The 26,489-nt window shown below is 37.7% G+C and overlaps 1 protein-coding gene across 1 annotated transcript in view; it reads left to right on the top strand.

Annotated features, from left to right (window-relative positions):
• LOC135462897 (proline-serine-threonine phosphatase-interacting protein 2-like) overlaps positions 1-26,489 on the top strand; it is a 48,806-nt gene that overhangs the window by 18,663 nt on the left and 3,654 nt on the right. Inside the window, exons 2-12 of the mRNA XM_064740199.1 lie at positions 2,258-2,358; positions 3,066-3,152; positions 4,661-4,802; positions 5,781-5,843; positions 11,723-11,827; positions 15,170-15,215; positions 16,131-16,210; positions 16,960-17,058; positions 18,528-18,624; positions 21,214-21,369; positions 25,824-25,877. Coding sequence (XP_064596269.1) covers positions 2,258-2,358; positions 3,066-3,152; positions 4,661-4,802; positions 5,781-5,843; positions 11,723-11,827; positions 15,170-15,215; positions 16,131-16,210; positions 16,960-17,058; positions 18,528-18,624; positions 21,214-21,369; positions 25,824-25,877 — 1,030 coding nt within the window. The remainder of the gene's footprint in view (positions 1-2,257; positions 2,359-3,065; positions 3,153-4,660; positions 4,803-5,780; positions 5,844-11,722; positions 11,828-15,169; positions 15,216-16,130; positions 16,211-16,959; positions 17,059-18,527; positions 18,625-21,213; positions 21,370-25,823; positions 25,878-26,489) is intronic.

The raw sequence follows: 26,489 nt of genomic DNA, 5'->3' as shown, positions 1-26,489 counted from the left end.
TATTCAGCATCATGCCTGCAAAATATGCTTGAATAAACATCTTACAAACATGCGAAATGGTAGCAGAATTGCAGTAGGTGTTATGAGGCTACGTTTGAAAGTGAAAAAAAAGCAAAACAAACAGCAGCTATTAAAGTCCGGTTTGATAGACTGGTACACTGTGGAATTACACATGTACAGGAGTGTATGATTAACACACTGTGTCGCTCAAATTAATTGTTCTGCCTCATAAAATAGCATGGGTTTAACCATGGTGTTTGTTCTAAAATTTGGGGCACCTGGTCAGCTCATTTTAGCCAGTATATATGTAATTTTAACAGGAATATTGACTTCCTTTTTTCTCACATGGTTAGGCCATCTAATGAACAACATACTTGTATCTTTACTTTTCCAAAAGGCTGGTAAAGAAATGTAATATTCTGCTTTCAACACTACTAATATCTGTCCAAAATTTTCGAAAAAATTAGGATAATTTAAGCCTATCTTTACTGCATTTTTTTACCAGAATCTACGTGCAGAGTTCCTTTCATCATGGTCGTTTGCCAGAATCAAATCCAGGTCAAGTACCTGAAGCCCTGAAAGTGGCCAATCCATAAATTGCACAGAAAGTTGCTCTTTCATAATTGTGAAATGGTTGAGGAATTAGGGTAACTGCTGATTTTATACACTCAGCAAGAGCTGGATTCAAACCTGTTACCAGGCAACAGGCACTAGGGATCAAAAAGTTTGATATTTTCCGCCCTTCATTGTAATGACCATGAAATAAATGTAGGTCATCTGATCCAGTATGATTTAAAGGTGTGAAATGCAGTACCGGTACATTCCATTTGTAATGCTAGTGACGAACATGGAGATGGATGGAATACAGCAAACAGTCATATGCAAATATTTGTCTGAAGTTATTACTAATATTTGGCTTAATCTGAATGTAACAAAGCCAACTTTTTGATGGCCAGGTACTTGGGCTGAAGTTGAGGTCTTCCATTTTTATTTTGAGCTCTTAAAAATGATTAGGGCGCCTCCGTGGCTTAGTTGGTTAGCGCCCTAGCGCAGTGTAATGATTCAGGAGCCTCTCACCAATGCGGTCGCTGTGAGTTCAAGTCCAGCTCATGCTGGCTTCCTCTGCGACCGTACGTGTCAACCTGCGGATGGTCTTGGGTTTCCCCCTGGGCTCTGCCCGGTTTCCTCCCACCACAATGCTGGCTGCCGTTGTACAGCTGTATCAGGGAAATATTCTTGAGTACGACGTAAAACACCAATCAAATAAATGAATTAATAAATAAAAATGAGTGAATGACCAAATATTTTGACCCTGGTTTAATCCCGGTATCTCATTAGGTAAGCTAGGTCGAAACCAGCTTTTAATATACAAGCTCAATGGGCTATCAAAACTCTGATCAGCTGTTAAAGTGCACTATGTACATGACAAAACCATCACAACCATGTATCTGTGTAAGTAGAAATATAACATATATAGACCAACATGCTGACCTAGTAAACTGTCAGTTCAGTGAATGTGATCATACAGGTTTGGATATCTACAGTATATACATGTACAGCATGCTCACATGTATATATGCAGGAGTTGTACGAATTTCCTGGAGGCTGTGTACTGTAGTGGTATTCACACTATATAACAGTCTCAAGTATACAGTCATGCACGCATGGTTTAATAGCATGGTGTAGAAAATGGTCTTTCATAATGGTTCTGTGTGTACACGTGTAATGTACATGTGTACACGATATAAATTTATTTATTTATTTGATTGGTGTTTTACGCCGTACTCTAGAATGTTTCACTTGTACAACTTGGCCAAGATTATGGAGGGAGGAAACCATGCATAATCTGTAGGAAACCCACGACCATCCGCAGGTTGCTGCCTATATGTTATTAAGCTCGTGAACATATAGGTTCTTTTACTTGAACAGCCATGCACATGTAGTAAGTAATAGTAGTATAGTGAAGTCCTGAAGTTGACCGCTCCAGCTCGGCAAGAGCAACATGTATATAATGATTTTTTTGCTCCTGATTTCATTTTACATTGTCTCTCTCTCAAGTATAATTAGTGCAATGGTTTCTGAATGATTAGTAAAAAGTGTTAGGTTTCTGTTATTTGTTTCTCATGATCTTATAAAATTGGGTAAATTAATATTAAAAACAGAGTATCCGTCATTTTTTCATTCAGATATGTACATGTAAATAAATAAATAAATAAACAGATCATTGTCTTCATTGCTCTCATCATATTTTCTCCAGGATAAGGAGTGGACTGGAACGTCTGGCTCAGACGCTTTAATCAAGCGAATGAGGATTGGGAAGACCACCTGTAAAGACTTGGTCGACTACTTCAGGGAGAGGTAAGTGCATGTGCATTTGTAAATGTAGTTATAGCAGCATACAGGCATGTACATTTCTTATTTATGACATTAAATTAAAAAAAAAATGAAATAAAATTGAAGAAATACATCAGTCCACAACACCATGTACAGTTACTAGCTTTTATAACAATCATCTGAGTATAAAATCAAATTATGACTTATTCTACATGTAACCATTTCATAAAGAGTGTAGAAAGAATGGAGTGTATAAAACAGATTTACATGTAGTCTTTTTGAACAGTTCAGTGTACGCTGTTTATATAGTGCATTTGTCCTTTTGTGTGAAATAGTCTGTTAAGGTCATATGTAGCACTATTCTAAACCTGCATTCTAAACCGGCATGCACACTGACATCATACAGTGACCTGCTACATGCATGTATGCACAGCTTGGACCTGAATTTTTTTTATGAGGGGAAACATTTACTTGTTTATTTAGTTGATCGGTGTTTTACACTGTGCTCAAGAATATTTCACTTGTATGGTGGCAGCCAGCATTATGGTGGGTGGAAACTAGGCAGAGGCCAGGGGAAACACACAACCATTCCTGGTTGCTGGCAGCCCTCCCCCCAGGAACTATGGGATATGAAGTAGTTTTAATACTTCTTATTTTGTCATGAAATTCAGATTTTCAATAGATTGGGGGATAAATGGATTATTTAAAATATATGTGTGATTTGGTTTCAGGGCTTCCATAGAGAAAGAGTATGGCAGCAAACTACTGAAGTTGTACAAGTCCATGGAGAAGAAAGCACACAATACTAATGAATCAGAGTAAGTTTCTCAAAAATCTGTCATAAACCAGTGGTGTGCTATTTTGTTGATTAAGGAAGCATTGGCTATATTTATTTATTTATTTATTTGATTGGTGTTTTACGCCGTACTCAAGAATATTTCACTTTTCACGACGGCAGCCAGCATTATGGTGGGTGGAAACCGGGCACAGCCTGGCGGAAACCCACGACCATCTGCAGGTTGCTGCAAGACCTTCTCACTTATGGTCGGGGAGGAAGCCAGCATGAAATGCGCTGAAGAATTAATAATATTCAGATAATTTTTGATTGTTTCAGTTTCCTGTATTTTCATTATAAATTGGTTTTGTATTTAGTCTACGTTTTGTCATTATTATCATACCTCTATTGATCTATTACTTTTGCCACTGTAGAATATTGTTTAGACAATGTCTGGCTGCTATGTTATCTTGCTGTATCTTTTGTTGATTTAACACTGGCTAGTCTGTACTTTGTGGCTTTTTCTCCATACCTGTATATACATGTATATATATCTGTAAGTATTCACCATAAAATTTAGTTTTCCTGATAATGGCGAAATAAAACGCTGAAATATTGAGTCAAAATAGGTCTTGCATTTTTCGGAGTTACACTACTCGTATTTTACATTAAACTACTCAGTGGAATACAAGATATCTTAATGCGGAGTTTAGAATGTGGACTAAATTATTAAAATTCAAGAAAAGCTTCTCAGCTTTCTTCTAGAGGATGTAAAAATGGCTAAAAGGTGAAGTTTTCCTGTAAAGCCAGCAGTAGTCATGCAGACTGGAAATTAAGTAATCAGCTGCAGTAACGTCAAGGGTGGTCAGGTGGTGGCTGTGAAAATGTTGTTTCCAAACAGCTGTAAAAATTGAATTTATTGCTTAATTTACTCTCGCGATCAATTTTTTCAAGAGTGTTCAGGAAATCATTCTGGTAGCTGAGACAAAAAACAATCCACTGTCGTTGGGAATATTCAAGCAAAAAATTAAAAAAAACATAGCCAAAAATAAACTGAAGCCCTTTCACATTGTAAGATGTTCATTCATATTGGTAGATGCCCTATGAGATCAAAAAATGGGCACCTGCATCCTCACAGTTAACCTTGATAAACTCCTGACAGTACCTACTTGTATTATTAAATATGCATGTGGATACCTCTGTCATACCTCTGTCCAAGTGGTTAGCATGCTTGCGCAGCGCAGTGCCGACTTAATTTCTTAATTTCCAGTCGTGGATAGGAAGGGCTAAGAGCAATGTGTGCCCGGGCATAGGCACAGGCACAAAACTAAATCAAATTAAATCAATAAATCATATGAATAAATAATGTACATTAAAACCAGTTCATTTATCAGCTTACAGGAGATAAAGACATGAGTGTAATTACTGTGGCTGCTGCAGTTATTTTGTTGGTGTTTTTTTGGCGGGGATAGGGTGGGGTTGGGTGTGGGTGACAGCTGCATTTTTTTGCTCAAAATAATTAACTCGTTTTTTCTTTTTTCTTCACTCCAGTACCTTAGATGAGGCAATTGCTGTGTTCATAGCTGAGATAGAGTTGATAGCGTCCGCTCATTACGGTGCATCGCAAAATTACTTCGATTGTGTTGAAAAGCTGCAGAAATTTCATGACACACAAAAGGACGAAAAAAAGAAGGTATACACTGTGTCTCACCTATAGTTCAATTGTTTTTTACATGTGAGTGATTGATTGATTCTGATTGAGACATCAGTAGAGTGGACTTTGCAGTTCCACTCTGACTTTTTATAATCTTTTTGTGGCATTCCATTAATTTCTTATCAGAAAACCTTACATGTAGGTGTCATTGTAAGTATGATTTTATGCCCCTGATGTGCTTCTGAAAATGTTTTTTACAGGCCAAAAATTAGGTGATCGAAAATACAATATTTGCTTGTTTGCTGTATTTATGTATTTGTATAAATCTGATCACATCACCTGTGGCCTTGGTCAACCTGAGAATTAAGTCATGGTTGAATTTCCTTCACTATTGTTTATTTATTTATTTGATTGGTGTTTTACGCTGTACTCAGGAATCTTTCACTTACACAACGGCAGTCAGCATTAAGGTGAGAGGAAACCGGGCAGAGCCCAGGGGAAACCCACGACCATCTGCAGGTTGCTGCAAGACCCTCACCATTGTAGAAGGTATTGTATTGAGTGGAACATTTTTGAAGTTCTGAACATTAAACTGACAGCTCTGTGTTCAGTGTTGGCAGTAAGTGTAGAGCAGCCTCCTTGGGGTGACAATTTGTAGACTGTCCGCTGCGTGAGAGGTAGATCCAGGGTCAGTCCTGGATCAAGTTACATCTAAGAACTTAAAAAAGGAAGTTATAACTTCCTTGCAGGGGATAGTGCAACGACTGGTTGACCCGTATCAGTATAATGGCCCGGGCGGTAGGCTTACTTGCCTTTGGAAAGGCCTTAGTGAAGCAGCACTAGATAAAAGAGCAGTGGAAATCCGTCTTGCAACAAGGAGTGCACATGCTTTCTCAGGACTCCTTCGTTGTCATATAACTGAAAAGTTGTTAAGTACGATGTTAAACCCCAAGCACTCACTCACTCACTTGCTACAGGTGTTTACAATACATATTTGATCTTTACTTTCAATTTCAGTTAGAAGAAAACTTAAAGAAAAGCCAAAATAACAAAATAGCCCAGTACCACAAAACTATGACAGTAAGTATGAAGTTGTGTATATTTACATGTATGTATGCATTTTTTTTGTATGTTTATTTATTTATTTATATGATTTGTGTTTTATGCCGTACTCAAGAATATTTCACTTATATGACACGGACTGGGCAAAACCTGGTGGAAACCCACGTACAGCTGGAGAGGAAGCCAGCATGAGCTGGACTTGAACTCAGAGCGACCACATTTATTGTGCATATATTTTTTTCATTTTTTTATTTTGAGATAAATCGTGTACATGAAACTTAATGCTTAATTTCATTGTACATGCAGGCCTACTGAATTCAACATGTTCACACAATTTCCAGCCCAGTTCGAATATGGGCCAGCCTTTTTGATAAAGTTAACACACAGATATATATGTACACAATTTTCACAAATCTTGATCGCAATTGCTGTAGCTGTCTGTCGCTGACTGGAGGTGGGCATATATCAAGAGAAATCTATTTATTTGTTATTTATTTATTTGATTGGTTTGACTCAGGAATATTTCGGTTACACGACTGTGACCAGCATTATGGTGGGAGGAAACCGGACAAACCAGGGAGAAACCCACAACCATCCGCAGGTTGCTGGTAGTCCTTCCCGTGTAAACCCAGAGAGGAAACCTTTCATGAGCTGACAAGGCTGATCTCAACAGAAATCTTCATTTTTTATCATAATCACATAAAAGGAGATATATGTGTGTAGAAATATCATCTTTCTTCCATATATTTAGAGTTCCTCTCCGGCCCTATGTGGGAAGGTCTGGCAGCAACCTGCAGATGGTTGAAGGTTTACCCTGGGCTGTGCCCGGTTTCCTCTCACCATAATGCTGGTCCCCGTCAGTGAAATATTCTTGAGTACAACGTAAAAGATAAATCAAATAAATAAAAAATAAATACATTTAGTGGAATTACGTGTAGATGTGTTTCATATTAAAGTTGTATTTGGCATGTACGTGTACCCACATGCATATAGATCTATGTATACATCTGTACATCTATCGGCTTTCTTCCTCAATTAATAACTATGCCACACAACACAATAATGTATTTTCCCTTTGAAGGATCATTAGGGTATGTCCGGGAGAGTTCATAGGGCTTTAATTGGCTTCTGTTTAAACGCCTGTCTTTTTTTTTTTTTTTTTTTTATCTGTTTGTGTCTTTATATGCCCATATAAGGCTTGTATTATGTGTATATGTGCACAATGACATGTCCATAACTGTGTATAAAGCTTTGTGACATGGCCACTTTCACTTACTTACATATCTACAGTACCTCATGACCTAGGGAGCTCATGGTGGCTACCTCTCCGGCCGTATGTGGGAAGATCTGTGGGCAACCTGCAGATGGTCGTGGGTTTCCCCAAGGCTCTGCGCGGTTTCCTTCCATAATGCTGGCCGCTGTCTTATAAGTGAAATATTCTTGAGTACCGCGTTAATCACCTATCAAATAAATAAATAAATCAATCAATCATGACCTAGGGTTATAAAATTTAATTGTTTACAGTTTGTCTGTACCACTGAAGCAGAGGGCTGTGGTCGAGTTTGTAATACATGTATGTACTATAAATCTTCAACCTTTTTGGTATGATTGTAAGGTATTTATTCAAGCTTATTCTGAAGGCATTATTATTGTATAGATCTATTTATTTGATTGTTGTTTTATGCAATTCTTTATATATAACGAAATCCAGCATTATGGTGGGTGGAAGCCTAGTAAATTCACATGTGCATTTTCCTCTACAAATTACTTGTAAATTCAGGCCCATTAGGATATGTACACATGACAACCAAATACAGGTCAGCTTCTTCATTTTCACAAGTAATTACTAAATTTTACATACTGTAATTCTTCAACTTTTCGATTGTTTGCAAGGTGTTTATTCAAGCATATTCTGAAGGCGTTATTCTGTGTGGACTGATAAAATTATACTTTTTGTGAAGCTCTGAAATTGGTCAGTCCGACACAGTGTAGCTTTGTTTCCAAAATCAAACTGAAAATGTGCATAAATTGCAGTGGCAGGTGCTCTTTTGTATACAAAAGTGTTGAGGAATTAGGGTATTGGTTTCTCGGAGTAATTAAGACTCACAGTGTTTTAAGATTCGCTACAATTTATCCATTTGATATAGAGGGTTACTGTGTAGTTTGTGTAATGGTATAAATAATACCAGTATTACTACTAATAATGTTTTTATTTATTTAGGATAACCCGGTCTGCTTGTACATAAAATTATTCTTCCCCAAGGCCTTCCTTAATAGAAACAAAACAGATACATAGAGACAGTTATACAGTGACTATTAAAAAACAAATGCGACTTATGGCCCAGTTGGAGAGGGCCCATTTATACTGACACCTTCTTAGTCGTGATATGTGTAACTCCTGTATCTATCGAGAGGCACACCCATGAGAGTTACAATGCGACAGCTTTCATAAAATGTTGACTTTCCGACTGAGGGCACTTCGGTGTATGTTCAAAAATAAGCCATGCTGAAAAAGGAAGATTTGTAGAGAGTCCACAGAGTAAATAAAAACTTAGCAATGCCAAATGATCTCACTGAACAAGCTCAATCTTATTTTCGTATTTGTCATGTTGTTGTTGTCTGCGGTCTGAACTATGGTAAAAAGAAAAATTTAAAACACGAAAAGAAAGAGCTTGTCACTGGAATTTTTTGTCTAAATGAATCTGTATATACTCTCTCGACTCTCGGTACAACTAAACCCGGGAAACTCGGGAACAATGCAATGCACAGTACATGACTTGTACACTTGAAACTGTATTGGGCTCTTCCTGTGATACAAGTCTGACTTTTGGTGTCTGAAACTGAAACTGCATACATAAGGAAACTACTTTGTTGTTTAGAGAAATGTTTATCTTGCTTCATAGATGTGATGTCTCAGTCAAGTACAAGGAAATATAGTATACACTGTTGGATTTATTTATTTATTTACATGTATTTGATTGGTGTTTTACGCCATGCTCAAGAATATTTCACTTATACGACGGCGGCCAGCATTATGGTGGGAGCAAACCGTGCAGAGGTTTGGGGAAGCCCATGACCATCCGCAGGTTGCTGCCAGACCTTCCCACTTACAGCCTACACTGTTAGACAGCTATTAAGTGAAACCATATAATTAAGTGCTTATATGCATGCATGAGCACTGTGGGAACTTTACTCAGCTTTCATAGTTGGCATAATAAAGAGCTATGGTTTAATTGATTGTCTACATGTACTGTTCTTTAGAGTTCAGAATTACATAGGCCTACTCTAAGTTACCTCTCTTGTTACATGACTGTAACTATGACATTTTGCAGGATTAGTTTAAGAAGCTAGACCTCGTCTATTAAAAGATACAGTATGTCTTGTGTAATATTAACCATTATGTCAAATATTTTCTAGGCAACAGTATGTAAAAAATATGACATCAGCCTTTAAGAGTTGCGGAAATGTCGAGACATCTTTATAAGGAGATGAATTTGATGTTTTTCAGCTTCGATAGAATGTATATTTCATCTACTTACCCAAAGCTTTCTTTTTTTTTTCTAATATATAAAGCCATTTTTGTTTAGAGTACCTCCAAATGTATTTAACAAATACCTAAGATTTTTCCTGGGATTTCCCAATAATTTTACAAAATTAAAATCTATCTTAAAGCTTGTAATTCAACTAACTTATGTCACTTTGACTGAAACTTACCATTAGCCATTTTCTGAGGTCCCTCCTAACCACAGACCAATCATAAACACACATCTTTTAGCATATTTAAACAGGAGGGTGACTTCAAGGGAGATAATTTTGGTGTGTCTGGCCTAATCTCTGTTTATTTTGAGTTTATTGTGTAATCCAAATTGTGATAGGTGATACGTATACGTGTAGATGTCATATCATGTAGACTTTGTAAGTCTTATTTTCTTTTTACTTGGAATTAATCCATAATCTGATATGATAATGAATTAAGTCAAGGCATTGCCATGTAAATGTAACAGGTTTCACTTGACAATGGTTAGAAGCTTCTGCCTCAAAGTCTGGAGACCCTCAGGTTTGATTGTGGGGTCTGATCAAACCAAAGACTTGATACTTGCTGCTGCCTCGCTTAGCGCTCACCATTATGAAGAGGTTTGGGCAAGAAAATATGGCTGGTTTGCCCGGTGTCTGTGTAATGTGATTGGGTGGGGTGTCATGTCTGGTGTCTCCAGCATGATACTTCAGTGGTGGCAGCACTTTGTCGGCATGGACTCCCCCTGCCACAAGAAGACATCATATATGTACACACACCTAATGAGTCCTCGTTCTCCTATGATTGAAAAATTGTTAAGTACAACGTTAAACCCAAAGCATACATACTTAAATACATACATTTAAGTACACATATTTAAGTATATTTAACATTTAAGTGTTGATGCCTCGACTTCATTATTGTTATTGAACCCAAATATGACCATGAATTTAAAACAGTATATAACTCAATAGTCTTATGTTATGAAGATAAATGTTGTACACTGGACAACCAGCGCACACGTGTGCAGTACAATAGGAATCTAATGCCATATACCCTATCAATTTCTTAACCTTTTTCAGTGCAGTTTACATGTATGCATGTTTTTAACTTGATTTTGGAGACAACACATTGGTTGGATTGTCCAGTTTCTGGGCTTCACAAAAAGTTGAATTTTATCACTCTACACAGAATAATGCCTTCAAAATATACTTGAATAAGCACCTTGTAAACAAGGGAAAAGGTTGAAGATTTACAGTACATACATACATTTGAAACTTTAAAAAACTTTCTTTTTTTGCATTTGAAATTGCTAATTAAAAGGCAGTTTATGGAGATAAAGCATTAGCTGGATTTACAAACTTCAGAAATTCAAGGAAAGTCTTAGTTTGGTAATTTAAACTGAATAATCCACTCAAAATATGACAACGTATAAACGTGTACATGTAAAAAGTCAAAGAGTATTGGAATAGTTAAAACATGTTCAGAGTTTGTTTTTTTTTTTCATCCTTTGTATTGTTGAAAATAAATTGTTGGAATAAATATTTATTAGTTGCATCTATATATATTTCATGAACGAAAAATGGGTGAAAAAAAGTGCAAGCTTTTATACGAGCCACAAGCTTAAATTTGTGTAAGATAAGTTTATCACTTATCTTTGGGTTAGGTGAATTTATTTGATTGTTACGGAACTTCTCACTTGAGATTACTTGAGCACATCAGAATACTCTCTGCAATTTAAAGTTGTGGTAGAGTATGAGATGCTGCGTCATAAGTTTTATGCTTTTAGTGCTCTGATACAAGGTGACTTAATTATGAGAAATTGTTTTTTAGTCGTGTCCTAACACACTCTATATTTTTATTATCATTGATGTGAAGTGGACGCTCTCAAGGTCTGTGTAGTATCAGTTTCTGGGTGTAAAATCTGTGTTCCTGTTACTCCATTGCGACTTTATTAGCCCTGGTACATCCTGTTTCATTAAGTGTCGTGTCCTACATGTGTAAACTAGCCATACATGTATGTGCCCTCAAGTGTTTTTAACCAAGTAAGCGGAAAACTTTTCAGATATATGTTTAAATATGCATAATCTGTGTACATTGATGAACTTTTGGTGACACTTTCATTCTTATTGTGTTCTGACATCACTTCAGTATCAGCCAGTCAGAATTCTCACTGTAACACAGTTTAAAACAACAGCAAAGCGAGGTGGCAATGAATATTGTCGAGTTCCTAGTGTCGCCAGTGCACCAGTAATTAAGTCTTCGAGACTTTTAATTGTAATGTACTTTTGTTGCTATAATTTGTTGCTGTTATTACATTGTATTATTTTTTAATTCATATTTAATATTATTTTGTATTATTAATCCTGTAATTATTTTTCAGTGTCAGAAACAGTATCAGAGTAAATGTCGAGAGAGAAATGAGGTGAAAAGACAGTTCGAGTCATTGAGTCAGTCAGTTACTGCACAAGCCAAAGACAAGGATAAGGTACTCACATACACCATTTTCTTATTTTCTAATCTGCAGTTGTTAAATAAATAACGATGTACACGTACTAGGATCGATGTATCTGTAAGTCCACAGTAGTCCTTGATCAACGAGTTTGTACACGTACTAGGATCGATGTATCTGTAAGTCCACAGTAGTCCTTGATTAATGAGTTTGTACACGTACTAGGATGGATGTATCTGTAAGTCCACAGTAGTCCTTGATCAGCGAGTTTGTACACATACTAGGATTGATGTATCTGTAAGTCCACAGTAGCCCTTGATCAACGAGTTTGCAAATTAGGTTGATCAGTCGTTTTGCCACAAATGTGAAAGAGATGTAACTACAACTAACCCTATCTGAGGCCATAAGTTTTTGTGCGCGAGGTGTCCAGGTTTCATTGTCCCTATCTCTCTCATGTGAAACATGCTTAAAACAAGGACTCCAAATGTGACTTATTTTCTGTTTCACTTTTTTATGTTCACTTGGACTTAGCCAAGTGTGAATTACATGTCTGTACATGTACACAATATAAGGGCCTATACATGTACACAATATAAGTGTCTATACATGTACATGTACACAATATGAAGGGGTTTACATGTACACAATATAAGGGGCTAAACATGTACATGTACACAGTATAAGGGCCTATATATGTACATGTATACAATATAAGGGGCTGTACATGTACACAGTATAAGGGCCTATACATGTACGTGTACATAATATGAGGGCCTAAATATTTACGTGTACACAATATAAGGGCCTATACATGTACTTATACACAATACAAGTGCGTATACATGTACTTATGCACAATTTGAGGGCCTATACATGTACATGTACACAATATAAGGGCCTATACATGTACTTATACACAATATAAGGGCCTGTACATGTACACAATAAAAGGGCCTATATGTGTACTTATACACAATATAAGAGCCTATATGTGTACTCATACACAATATAAGGGCCTATACATGCACATTACACAATTTAAGGGCGTATACATGTACATGCACATACAGGGGTCAAAATTTTTGGTCATTCACTTATTTGTAAGAGCTCAGAATAAAAATGATTACCTCAAATTGATCCCAGGTTATATCTTAAGGATAACTTTCTATCATGTAAATTATATACATTTTTTCAGATACATATGTGATGGTTTCCTGGCCTCTTGATCTCAAAGCGATCTTAGACTTAAGTCAGAATTTCAATCAGAACTTGATATGTTCCTTTCCTTTAGTTTAGCTGAAATTTGTTGCTCAAAGACTTACCAAGAATGTTTTAAGTTGTCAACCATTATTTTCACCTTGCTACATCAGAAATAACAATTTTAAAATGATCTGAAATGTTGACTTAAGTCTAAGATCACTTCATGATTCCGAGGCCAGTATATTATCCACTTTCTTGTTGTTTTACAATGATATAAATAAAATTTAAGACAATTCACACCTTTAACTCATAGTTGATCACCTAAGCTATTCTTTAGGTGTACATGTACTTCTTTAGGTACGATCTAATAACATATTCATTGCTTTTATGACACGTTTGAAAAAAAACAATGGGTTATGGAAAATTTATAGTATAGGAGATCAGTAATGAAACATTTATTTACCAAAGGTAAAAAATCAGTACTTTTGATAACATGGATTTTATACTGTCAACTACAGTTTAACATGCACCATCTTTTTCTAACGTCCATGCACTTCTTTTTTTTCCATAATTTTCATGTAAAAACACATTTGGATGGCTTCATCAGTGCTCTGTAGTTATATGTACCTTTATGATATATCACAAGTTTTACATGTATAGCTAGGTACATGTATAGCTAGGTATACAGCTATAGTATACAATAACGTCTTATCTTCAGTTTAATGTAAAATTACATTGACAGTAATCTACGAATCTTATCAGAGCTTTAATCAAGTCCAAAGCTCAGTGTTCATCGATCGATAATTCTGTCAAAATCAAAAATCAATAGTACAGTTAAACTGTTACCCTAAATTACCTAAAATTTTGCTCCACAAATGTGCATTTTTAGAGGCAAATAAAGGTGACAAAACGTTTACAGCTTTCCAGGAGAATATCATCCCTTGTTCCAAGCAATCCTCAAAACACTTCTCTAAAATCAACAGGACTCTCAAAATCAGGAAAAATGCTCAAGTTAGTTGTGGACGAAATTTATGGTCAATTAGTATAGATCAGGAAAAAGGCTCAAGTTAGTCGTGGACGAAATTTATGGTCAATTAGTATAGATCAGGAAAAAGGCTCATGTTAGGCGTAGATGAAATTTATGGTCAATCAGTGTAGATCAGGAAAAAGGCTCTAGTTAGTCGTGGACGAAATATATGGTCAATTAGTATAGATCAGGAAAAAGGCTCAAGTTAGTCGTGGACGAAATTTATGGTCAATTAGTGTAGATCAGGAATAAGGCTCAAGTTAGTCGTGGACGAAATACATGGTCAATTAGTATAGATCAGGAAAAATGCTCAAGTTAGTCGTGGACGAAATACATGGTCAATTAGTGTAGATCAGGAAAAATGCTCAAGTTAGTCGTGGACGAAATTTATGGTCAATTAGTATAGATCAGGAAAAAGGCTCATGTTAGGTGTAGATGAAATTTATGGTCAATCAGTGTAGATCAGGAAAAAGGCTCTAGTTAGTCGTGGACGAAATATATGGTCAATTAGTATAGATCAGGAAAAAGGCTCAAGTTAGTCGTGGACGAAATTTATGGTCAATTAGTGTAGATCAGGAATAAGGCTCAAGTTAGTCGTGGACGAAATTTATGGTCAATTAGTGTAGATCAGGAATAAGGCTCAAGTTAGTCGTGGACAAAATACATCGTCAATTAGTATAGATCAGGAAAAAGGCTCAAGTTAGTCGTGGACGAAATTTATGGTCAATTAGTGTAGATCAGGAGAAACGCTCAAGTTAGTCGTGGACAAAATACATGGTCAATTAGTGTAGATCAGGAAAAAGGCTCAAGTTAGTCGTGGACGAAATTTATGGTCAATTAGTATACATGTAAATGGGATTGTTAGCAGATATTTTCACTTTGGTCCTTGAGGATTTAAAAAAACAAAAAGAAGACTTGGCAACCTTGTTGCAGATCAAGGATGTTGTAATGTTATGAATTTTATTAAGTGCTGTAATCAGATAGTAAAGCTTATTAACATGGCCGTATGTCTTTGTACATTACGTAGGAGGCATGAAAAGAGACCACTTTGTTTATTTTACCTGTTTAGTACACATGCCTGGTCAGTTAGTACATGTAAATATCACCTAAGATGAGTTTACATGCTGCTGACGAAATTTGAATCATTTCAGATGAAGTCAAAATTAGACAGAGCAGAGACGTCAATGGAGCTGGCTGGTGAGTATAGATTGTACCGATATCAGCTGTTCTCTTCATTTACTATCACCAATGTTCTTCTTAGTTTAGGGACACCTGGTCTGCACTTTTTAGCTAAAATACATGTAATTGTAGCAGGAATATTCAGTGTCTTTGTATCACATGGTTAGTCCATCTAATGATCAACATGTATTGATATTTTTTTCTCATTATAAAAACTGGGAGAAATGTAATTCTGTGCTTTCAGCACTTACTGTTATATGTGTATTTATAACTTTCTCCATGGCAATTCAGCTATTCAGTTAAACACCAGCAGGCATCTAGCATTCCACAAACACCTCTGTGGCAGACATTGATCATTCCACAAGCATGCTCTCAGACAGCCACTTTAGAAGAGGAAATTACTTGTCTGATAATGCTATATACAATATCTAAAAGATATAAAGTCACAATCTGCGAGCTGTTCAATGTTGATTTGTATTTTAATAATGGCAGACTTTTTCTGGTACCGGTGCTCTATTTATAAATTCAGGTAACTTAAAACTCATGGGGGGGGCCTCCGTAGCTCAGTTGGTTAAGCTCGCTAGTGCAGCGTAATGATCCAGGAGCCTCTCACCAATACGGTCGCTGTGAGTTCAAGTCCAGCTCATGCTGGCTTCCTGCCGGGTCGTGGGTTTCCCCCAGGCTCTGCCCGGTTTTCTCCCACCATAATGCTGGCCCCAGTCGTATAAGTGAAATATTTTTGAGTACGGCGTAAAACACCAGTCAAATAAATAAATAAGTGAAACTCGTGTTATTTTGTATGATTTAGCAGGCCTAAATGTGATACTCTTATAAAACTGTGTTGGTTACAGTTCTCAGAGGGAAAAGTACTTGATTTAGGGATTCAAGGCCAAGGGGATACTCGTCTTCTGATGTTTTTTTCTTTCTTTGCAGATATCTCCTACAAAGCCAGCGTAGAAAATCTGGAACAGGTTCGGTTATCATGGGAGAAAGAAATGGAAGAAATATGTAATGTGAGTACCACATCTGGGTATAATTTGCAACTGGTATTAAACCATGTGGCAGATCACCAGGTGCAGGTTCAACCCCGATCTTGGACAGAGAATTTGTTGTTTGTCTATTATGCATCAGTGTTCATGGTGACAGTACAGTTGCGAAGTCGACAGTGCTTGTATGGCGAGCTTAGCTGTTGACCATGAGTGAGTGAGTGAGTGCTTGGGGTTTAACTTAGTACCTGACACTATTTCAGTCATATGAGGAGGAAGGAATCCTTAGTGTGCATGTAATGTGCCTCCTTGCTGCAAGACTTATTTCCACCACTCTTTTATTCAGTGCTGCTTCACTGAGGCACCTTACCGAAGGCAAGTAAGGCGCCCCACCTGGGCCATTATACTGATACGGGTCAACCAGTCGTTGCACTATCCCCTTCATGCTCGACGCTAAGCAAGGAAGTTTTAATTTCCTCTTTTGAGAGCCTCTCACCAATGAGTTTCACCTCACGCTGTGAGTTCAAGTCCAGCTCATGCTGGCTTCCTCTCTGGGCGTAAGTGGGAAGGTCTTGCAGCAACCTGTGGATGGTTGTGGGTTTCCCCCAGGCCCTGCCCGGTTTCCTCCCATCATAATGCTGGCCACAGTCGTATTAGTGAAATATTCTTCAGTACAGCGTAAAACACCAATCAAATAAATAAATATTATATGTTATTGATCTTAATTTATTTATTTGGTTTCTTTTTATCTATAGTTTGTTTGATTGTTTTTGCAGAAATTCCAGGTATTGGAAGAAGAGAAGATTGACGTTTTACGTAACGAGATCTGGGTACATTGTAATATAATGTCAGATGTCTGCGTAGATGTTGATTCGGTAAGACTAAAGATATGCTACAAACGCACCAATCAAATATTGGCAAGCATGCTTCTACCAAATGAAGCCAGGAAGGCTTCCAATATGATCTGAATTAAGAGCTTTTGGTTTATATTTATTTATTTATCTGATTGGTGTTTTACGCCATACTCATGAGTATTTCACTTATACGATGGCATACAGCATTATAAGTGGGAGGAAACCGGGCAGACGCTGGGGGAAACTCGGCAGACCCCGGGGGAAACCCATGACCACCCGCAGGTTGCTGACAGGTTTGGTTTATGATTATGGGTGTGTAGAACTTGACGATGTCTTTGGATTGTCCCTGACTTATATGCATCAGTAATATATTAAGTATCCTAGATGTCCATAAATTTTTTCCATGATTCACTTGCCCATTTTTCCTGATTCTGAGAGTTAGAAAGGTGTTTTGAGGTTTGCTAGCAACATGGGATGATATTCTATTGGAAAATTGTAAGTTTCAGCACAAAAAAAATTTTTTTGTGGCAGATATTTGCCTCTAAAAAATGCACTTTTATGGAGCGAAATTTCAGGTCATTTGGGGTGTAATGCATATTGCATTATACTGATAGACCTGACTTTAATACAAACAGTCTTTTGATATCAAATTTTGAGGAATTGGTCCTTCCAGATTTTTAACTGCTTTATCGCAGAAGGGCGAAGAGTGAGTGAATGTCCTGTCTAGTGTCTTGTCTGGTGTCTTGTCCAATGTCCTGTCCGGTGTCTTGCCTGGTGTCTTTGTCTAGTGTTATCTGCTGCACTACAGATAGAACAGCTGCATTGAGTACCTTGAAATGACCTGAATTTTGTGGAGAAGTTCAGTAGAAAGCTCGTTGAGAAGAATTTGTTTTTTGTGATTCATCCTGGAAAATACTGGTTCATCAATGCCTCTCAAAAAAACATGGCGCTGATTTCAAACTCCCATCTCTTTCCCACTTATCACAATATAATCAGCTGCCTCTGCTCGTTTTTATGTAATTTTATGGGGGAAATCTTTATAATTTCCTCTTAATTTACTATCCTCACCTCTGAAACTAATTAACTCACTGCACGGTGGTCATATTGACTGCTAGAACTTTGGCGGTACCAATTGCCATGCAATTGAGTTTTGGTATTGAAATCCTCAAGAAAACTATTATATTTCGATTGCCGTCTGCAGGAACAACTTCAGCCTTCTTAATTCAATTCCAAAAGGCACAAAAAAGAACTTGTATTTTCAGTGCAGGTAAGTTTGGATGTCGATGCAGATGTGCGTCGATTTGTTTGAGAGTTGACGATGAACTCAATGTGCCATGTCATCAAACTAAGAGACCAAGCAATTCATCAGTATTTAAACATGCTGGTCTTTTTCTGTTTTTTTTTTTTTTGTTTTGTTGTGTTTTTTTGTTTTCTAATTTTTTGTCTTACATTTGTGTGATGTTATATTTACTCTTCTGTTATTGTTGTAGCATTGCGAAAAAATCAGAGTGCAGCTGGAACGTTGTAGCATTGAGGAAGACATAGCAGACTTCATCTGCTCCAACAGTACTGGTGGAGATAGACCAGGTAGGTTATCTCCCTTTAGTCTGCATTTCACCATCCTTTATTTACCTATTTATTTATTAGCATTGAGGAAGACATAGCAGACTTCATCTGCTCCAACAGTACTAGTGGAGATAGACCAGGTAGGTTATCTCCCTTTAGTCTGCATTTCACCATCCTTTATTTACCTATTTATTTATTAACATTGAGGAAGACATAGCAGACTTCATCTGCTCCAACAGTACTGGTGGAGAAAGACCAGGTAGGTTATCTCCCTTTAGTCTGCATTTCACCATCCTTTATTTACCTATTTATTTATTAGCATTGAGGAAGACATAGCAGACCTCATCTGCTCCAACAGTACTAGTGGAGATAGACCAGGTAGGTTATCTCCCTTTAGTCTGCATTTCACCATCCTTTATTTACCTATTTATTTATTAACATTGAGGAAGACATAGCAGACTTCATCTGCTCCAACAGTACTGGTGGAGAAAGACCAGGTAGGTTATCTCCCTTTAGTCTGCATTTCACCATCCTTTATTTACCTATTTATTTATTAGCATTGAGGAAGACATAGCAGACCTCATCTGCTTCAACAGTACTAGTGGAGATAGACCAGGTAGGTTATCTCCCTTTAGTCTGCATTTCACCATCCTTTATTTACCTATTTATTTATTAGCATTGAGGAAGACATAGCAGACCTCATCTGCTTCAACAGTACTAGTGGAGATAGACCAGGTAGGTTATCTCCCTTTAGTCTGCATTTCACCATCCTTTATTTACCTATTTATTTATTTATTCGTTGCTTAATGCCATGCTCAAGATGGATGGAGAAACGAAAATGCACTTTGTGAACCACCAACCTTTGGCAAGTTACCGACAGACTTTCCGATATGTGACATACAGATATACACACTATTTTGGTGAAAGTCAAGTGATCTTCAACAAATGTCCGACAGCCATTAGATGAGCTTTGTTAACTGCTTATTGTCACAAAGGCCGCTGAAATAGTGAGAGAAGGGGAATCTACAAATCCCCTGTCCAAGGCCAGGTTTGAACCCTGCACCTCCTGTGTGCTATCGATTGAAAGGCAAGCGCCCCTAACAACTAGATCATGGAACACACCCACTACCTTTGTACATAATTCAGCAACTGCAGTAGTTTACAAACATAAGGCCTGGGCCAGGTCATGCCAAAGTCTTTAAAAATGGTACTTGCTGCTGCTTGAATAGCCTGAGCTCTAAGAGGTTGTAGAGCAAGGAAACAGAACTGGTTGGCCCAGTGTCAGTATAATGTGGGTGGGTGGGATGTCACGTCTGGTGTCTTCGTCATGATACTTCAGTGTCGACAGCACTTTGTCTCCATTGACTCTCCCTGCCGCAAGAAGACACTGTATATGTATATACACACCTAATGACTCCTCGTCGTCATATGATTGAAACATCATTAAGTACGCTGTTAAACCCCAAGCATATATACATGCAAACATAAGAACATGACAGTGTTCTGTTACAGGCTTCAGTTCTCACGGAGAAGCATATGTAGGTTATCTCCCCTTAGCCAGCGCAGTTCATGCACCAAAGATATTTATACACAGAGAAAATGTGACAAACTTTATCAGTCCAGGAAGAGCATATAGGGAAGCTCCTTTAGGTTGTCTCCCTTTAGCCAGCACAGCTCCAAGAAAAGGGAAAAAATAAGAACTTCAGCAAAGTGAAAAGTATGTGAGTGTAGAGAAACCTTTGACCGACTCAAACATCACAGACATCAGTGCAAGCAGATCTCATGGGGTAGATTCACTGGGTAATCTCCCTTATCCAGAATTTCAACCATATGTAAAGTGTTGATAAACGGGGATAAACGTGTGATGGATCCTATCTGTGCTAGCAGAAGTTATGTGGGTCCATGATTATAATAAATGGTCGATGATACTCATGTGGGTGTACACGCGGTCTAAAGGCTAATTGAAAACCACTTCCCCCCAATGACTCTGGAGCCTCCCACCAATGTGGTCGTTACGAGTTCAAGCACAGCTCTTGCTGGCTACGTCTCCGTTCGTATGTGGGAATGCCTGCCCCCATTAAGTGGATGGTTGTAGGTATCCCCTGGGCTCTGACCACCATAATGCTGGTCGCCATCCTGTAAGCGAAATATTCTTCAGGTGAGCCAAAAACACAAAAAATTTTAAACAACTCGCATTTGTACATCTCATGTATGAACGAAGTTTTGGTAGTAACTTGTAAAGGCGGGTGCTTTGATTTCCTCCACGCATAAAAATTTTCACTAAACCATTAAACAACATTCAATTGAATAAATAAATAAATGCGTACAACTAATCTCAGGGGAAATTGCCCACTAGAAGCCCTTGAAAGCTTGATGTGAGTTCTGTAAATAACCTAATATTTTGTCCATGGCTAAGTTACTCATTTTGATGGATTCTGTGAAGTTCTTTTGATCCAAGAAAGGTGTTTGAATTCAGGTTTATTTGGAGGGTACATACAAGATGATTTCTACTCAACAACCTAACTGTTAACATTTATCATTTTATTATCGTTCTTACACGTGTATTATTAAACACAGTTAACATCTTCGTATTTCTTGTATTCTTCACAGGTAAAATTGAGTACGAGAATTACTTCTCAGGTAAAACTGGGCAACGTCCACACACGGAAGCTCCCATCAAACCCAGCCGACCACCTGCTGTTACACATGCTGTTACACCTGCCCGAACTCACGCACCTGGCAACCACGTGGTTCCACCAAAGAAGGGTATTTTATGTTCTGCTAGATAGTACTCTTGTTGCCTTCATAGCATGGCTTGTAGGTCCAAGATAAGTCTAGTTGCTCAGTTTCTCTGCATGTTGACATTCTGTATATAAAAGTGCTTTGGTTGACATTCTGTAGTTATGTGCATACTTGTACATGTTAGTTGATGTTCTGCTGTAAGGGCATACGTGTGTGTTGACATTCTGTTGTAAGGGCAGACATGGACATGTATGTTGACGCTCTTCTGTAAGGGCATACGTGTACCTGTATGTTGTCGTTCTGCTGTAAGGGCATACGTGCACATGTATGTTGTTGTTCTGCTGTAAGGGTATACGTGTACATGTATGTGGTTGTTCTGCTGTAAGGGTATACATGTACATGTATGTTGACGTTTTGTTGTAAGGTCATACATGTATGTTGACGTTCTGGTGTAAGGGCATATGTACAGTCATGACCATAGCTGCTAAATGCTGTTACACCCTCCTCCCCCCCCCCCCCACCCAAGTACATGGGCATGTATAAAAAAAAAAAAAAAAAAGCTGATTTTTCCATGCTCTTGGACATAGCACAAAATGCATGCAAGAAGCCTTAAACAAACCAAATTATAATGGTGACAAAGAAAATGATGGCCCACATATTCACGTGCACTGTAGACTGTTAAGCTGTAAAACAATTAAAGGGCATTTATAGCCATCGAGCACCCCAAAGCTTCTGGGGTGGCAGCCCTCGCCTTTTGTGCTGAGATAGTCGACTGAGGGCCATACTATTTTCCAGTCGCCTTGGTTGTTTGCAAGAACGTGCAGTGTTGCACCGTGTGCCCTCTTTCTGTGTGCATTCAGTGCTGGACACACTTTAGGGCAATCCAATGACCATCTTCCTGGTTTATCTTAAATCTTGATCAAATTCTCACATCTACGCCGCATCAGAAACTATCAGTAGCATATGTTCTCACAGAAGAAATGTTTAAGTTAGAACTCTTTTGTTGTTTAAGGTAAAAACATCCTGCTGTATCATGTGACTTGTGAAAAAGGTTAGGCAACCTTTGTTCACATTAGGTTTTCCAATCACTTATCTCTCCATGATCCAGGGGTACAAATTACTCCTCTTTCCTTTAGGAACTTTTTATGTTCACAATCGTTCAGCTCCTCAATTTTCTTCATGCGTTTTTTTCTAAATAACTTTGGCTGGAACCTTTTGGAGATGCCCATGTTCTAGCAAATGTGCTCAGTATAAATAGTTGCCTAACATTTTTGACAGATCACATGATGCAGTAGGACCGGGGTTTTTTTTTACCTTCAGCGATAAAAGAATTCAAACTTAAAACTCAGCCCCTATTGATTTTTCCTGGGTAGGAGTTCCATGTAGGCTACTGCTGTACATCTCTTGTGTTGTAGTCTGTGATATACGTACATATATATTCTATACTATACTATACTATACACAGTATACTATTGTCAGGGAGGCCTCTGTGGCTCAGTTGGTTAGCGCAGCATCAAGGCACAGGAGTCTCTCACAAATACTATCTCTGTGAGTTCAGGACCAGCTCATGCTGGCTTTCTCTCCGGCCGTACGTGGGAAGGTCTTCCAGCAACCTGCAGATGGTCGTGGGTTTCCCCCGGGCTCTGTCAGGTTTCCTCCCACCATAAAACTGCTCGCTGTCGTATAAGTGAAATATTCTTGAATACGTCGTAAAATACCAATCAACTAAGTAAATAAAATACCACTGCCCTAGTTCCTTGTCAATAAGTTTGCTTCAGTGTGCATAATTTACCTGCCACATTAGCATACACCTTAATACAGTCATTACAGTGCATGCATCCCTCTTAACATTCCGTTTACAGCACTGCCACCACTAGTCCATTTTGTACAACAACGCCAAGGTCATATGGGGTCATGAAAATGCACTTTGTACATAATATCAGGGTCAAATACAGGCATCTTTGTCTTCAAATCATCTGTGTTCAAATTTATCCAAAAATCTGAGAAATGAACCTGTTTTTACCAATTCATTCAGTTCCGTATTTTAATATCCTTGTGTTAGCGTGCATTTTCAAGTGGGTTAGTATAGTTGAACACTTCCTTGGTATTATAGAGTGCTAGGGCAGCGTAATGACCCAGGAGTCTGTCACCAATGCAGTCGTTGTGAGTTCAAGTCCAGCTCATGCTTGGCTTCCTCTCCGGCCGTACGTGGGAAGGTCTTCCAACAACCTGCGGATGGTCGTGGGTTTCCCTCGGGTTCTGCCCAGTTTCCACCCACCATAATGCTGGAGGCTGTCATATAACTGAAATATTCTTGAGTACGGCGTAAAACACCAATCAGATAAATAAATAAATAAACTCAAATGAAATGAAATCCATGATATTATAAACCAACATCATTACCAAGCAACTGTATTTGACCCTACAGTTGGACATGTACCTACATTCATGTATGCATTTAGCATCTTGGCTAGTCATGATTGTATACAATAAAAGAGCCATTAATGCGTATAAAATAAATAGTGGAATACCTTTTGCTTGGCATGCTACCTTGTACAGCTTTAAACTGATCTGACCATTTAGTTTACGTTTCTTTTTTAGTTGCTTATACATGTATGTATTATTAACGTATTTATTTGCATGCAAGCTTTGTAGTGCTGTATTGTATACTTGTATCTATGTTACCCCACCTGGTTTGTGCTTCAAATATTTGCTTAAACTACCATGCTTTCTATTTTTTGTCCTCTGTTTCTTATTAATATAGCAGTGCTTGATTATAATCATAATGTATTGACCTGTTTTCTTTAGCAATGCTGATATGCAATACTGTAAGTCGGCTTCCACGCCAGTAAATATTCTCGCCTGAGTGTTGGAAAATATTCCACGTTTGCAAATGGTTTTTCGGTGCTTTATTATGCAGCAATGTAGACCCGACAAATCAAAGTAATCATCTCACCAAAGACCAATAAAAATACAGAAAAAAAAAGCATTTTGTTTAGAAATTTGTTTACCAAAATCTGAATTTGTTCACCAAGGTCTGACATGCAGTCAGCAGTGTGCATGAACCAGTTAGTGGGAACTGTACTGGTATTATGTTCAAACAATGAATAGTTTCCGATTATATATTTACACACACATAACATCCATATAGCTGGGTACGTTTTGACACATGGAAAAAATATTTTTATTTCTGTCAGTACTTGAATATACAAACTACCTATTTTGACATCAATTAATCTCTCTGTAAAACAGTGATGAAATTTCAGTAGGATCTTGATGTAGTGATGATTACTTCAATTTTGAAGGGCTGCCATTGTATTTAGATTAATATATTAAATTGCAGTTAGAAGTTTTGTGGTTTTTTTAAAGCTTTTATGCAAAGTGGCATTCGCATGGTGTGATTTGTATATATATATATATATATAAGAAAAGATACATGTATGCCCAGCACAGATGTCATTGTGGCATAAATTTGAGCAATTGGTTTGTGTTATAATTACAAATAGCACCATGTGAATGATGCCAGTATATATATGCTAACCTTTAACTGATTGCTTGACAGAATTATAATTTCTGTTTCAATACCGAGTACTGCATCTTGAACATTTCTGTTTTCATACTTGTACTGTACGTGACTTAAAATTTCACACACACACAACACAGGAACAGCAGTTTTCAAGAAAATAAAGGTAATATTTATTTATTTATTTATTTGATTGGTGTTTTCAGACATGAAATTTGTCCTATTTTTGGAGGAATTCCTCTCTATTTACACAAAAATGCATCAGAAAAATGTTCAGAATTCAATTCAGAAATGCTAAAAATATCAAAATGGTGAGTATGATGTATAGATTCCTCGTTGTCATCCCATTGTCTCTCTCACCCTTGTGTTTTACTCCCTACTCAAGAATATTTCACTTATAAGACAGCGGCCAGCATTATGGTGGGAGGAAACCGGGCAGAGCCCCGGGGAAGCCCACGACTATCCGCAGGTTGCTGACAGCCCTTCCCACATACGGCCGACTAAAGGTAATAAATATTATTCCTGGTCCTGAACTTGTTCTTTCGTTTTCATATTCAGGCATTCAGAACTGTCAGAATCAGGCAAAATACTGTATTTTAGCTCAAGTTTAGCTTTTTTTTTTTACAAGTAACACAATTTACTTGATTGTGGTTGATCTTTTTTCTTTGGAAGGGGGAAGGGGGGTGTGAAAACTTAATGTGCCGGCATGAAAAATATGATTTGAAGGTCTTTATGGTATCCTGAAAGTAGCTTACAAAGTCACATGCTAAACTTTAGATGAAATACAGTAAAGTGTGTGAAATTTCAGGTCCAGTACGGTATGCGGTATTGCCTCTCAAACATTTCTGACTGATGATCTATCTATCTGTTTACCTCTGTAGATGCCATAGTTTTGTAACCTGTAGAGGCAGTGACTTGACCAGCATTGTATATATATATATGTTTGTGTATATAGGCTTCAAGCTAGGATTCAAAAGAGGCAAGGTGCCTCAGAATATAGACAGGACAGGTATGGCAACTTAATTTATACCCCAGTGCCTATTCAGCAGTAATTGTGTGTCATACAGTATTACAGCCTGCAGAAAAGCTTTTTATTCTGCCTGATAAATTGTCTTTATAGAATTGCATCACTAAAAAAAAGGAAACAAATAACAAAAAGAGTGAACAGCTTTTTGTGCTAGTGCTTTGTTAGAATATGTTTCTGCATTAAGCCAACATTTCAGTACAAGCTCCTATTGTACATGTTGAACCAAACATATTAAGACCTACAGTAACGTCCTATAATACCATTTGTAAGTGTAAGGCATACGTGTAATTTTTAAAAAAAATTGAAATGACACAAGATTTATGAAATGCAAGTTGATACTTCGCCATACCATCTAATACATTGCAAGCTGTTTCATACAATACAGCTCAAGCTAAAAGTCATTTTTTTACCGCTCGTATCGCGCTCCGAAATACTGAATAACGGTCCACTGGCGCGTGACAAACCCCTCTACTGGCCTGTGTCAAGTGCGCGATATAGGCTATTGTCGTCGGAAGGTCTGATTATAATTCCGTCTACAGACACATCCTTGTTTGGAAGCGAAGGTCCAGTCTCCGTGTTTCAGCTATTTGAACA

Source organism: Liolophura sinensis, chromosome 2, assembly GCF_032854445.1.
Source record: "Liolophura sinensis isolate JHLJ2023 chromosome 2, CUHK_Ljap_v2, whole genome shotgun sequence".
Classification (NCBI taxonomy): Eukaryota; Metazoa; Mollusca; class Polyplacophora; order Chitonida; family Chitonidae; genus Liolophura; species Liolophura sinensis.
The sequence above is the reverse complement of the archived record's forward strand: the minus strand, read 5'-3'. Positions and strand labels throughout refer to the sequence as shown.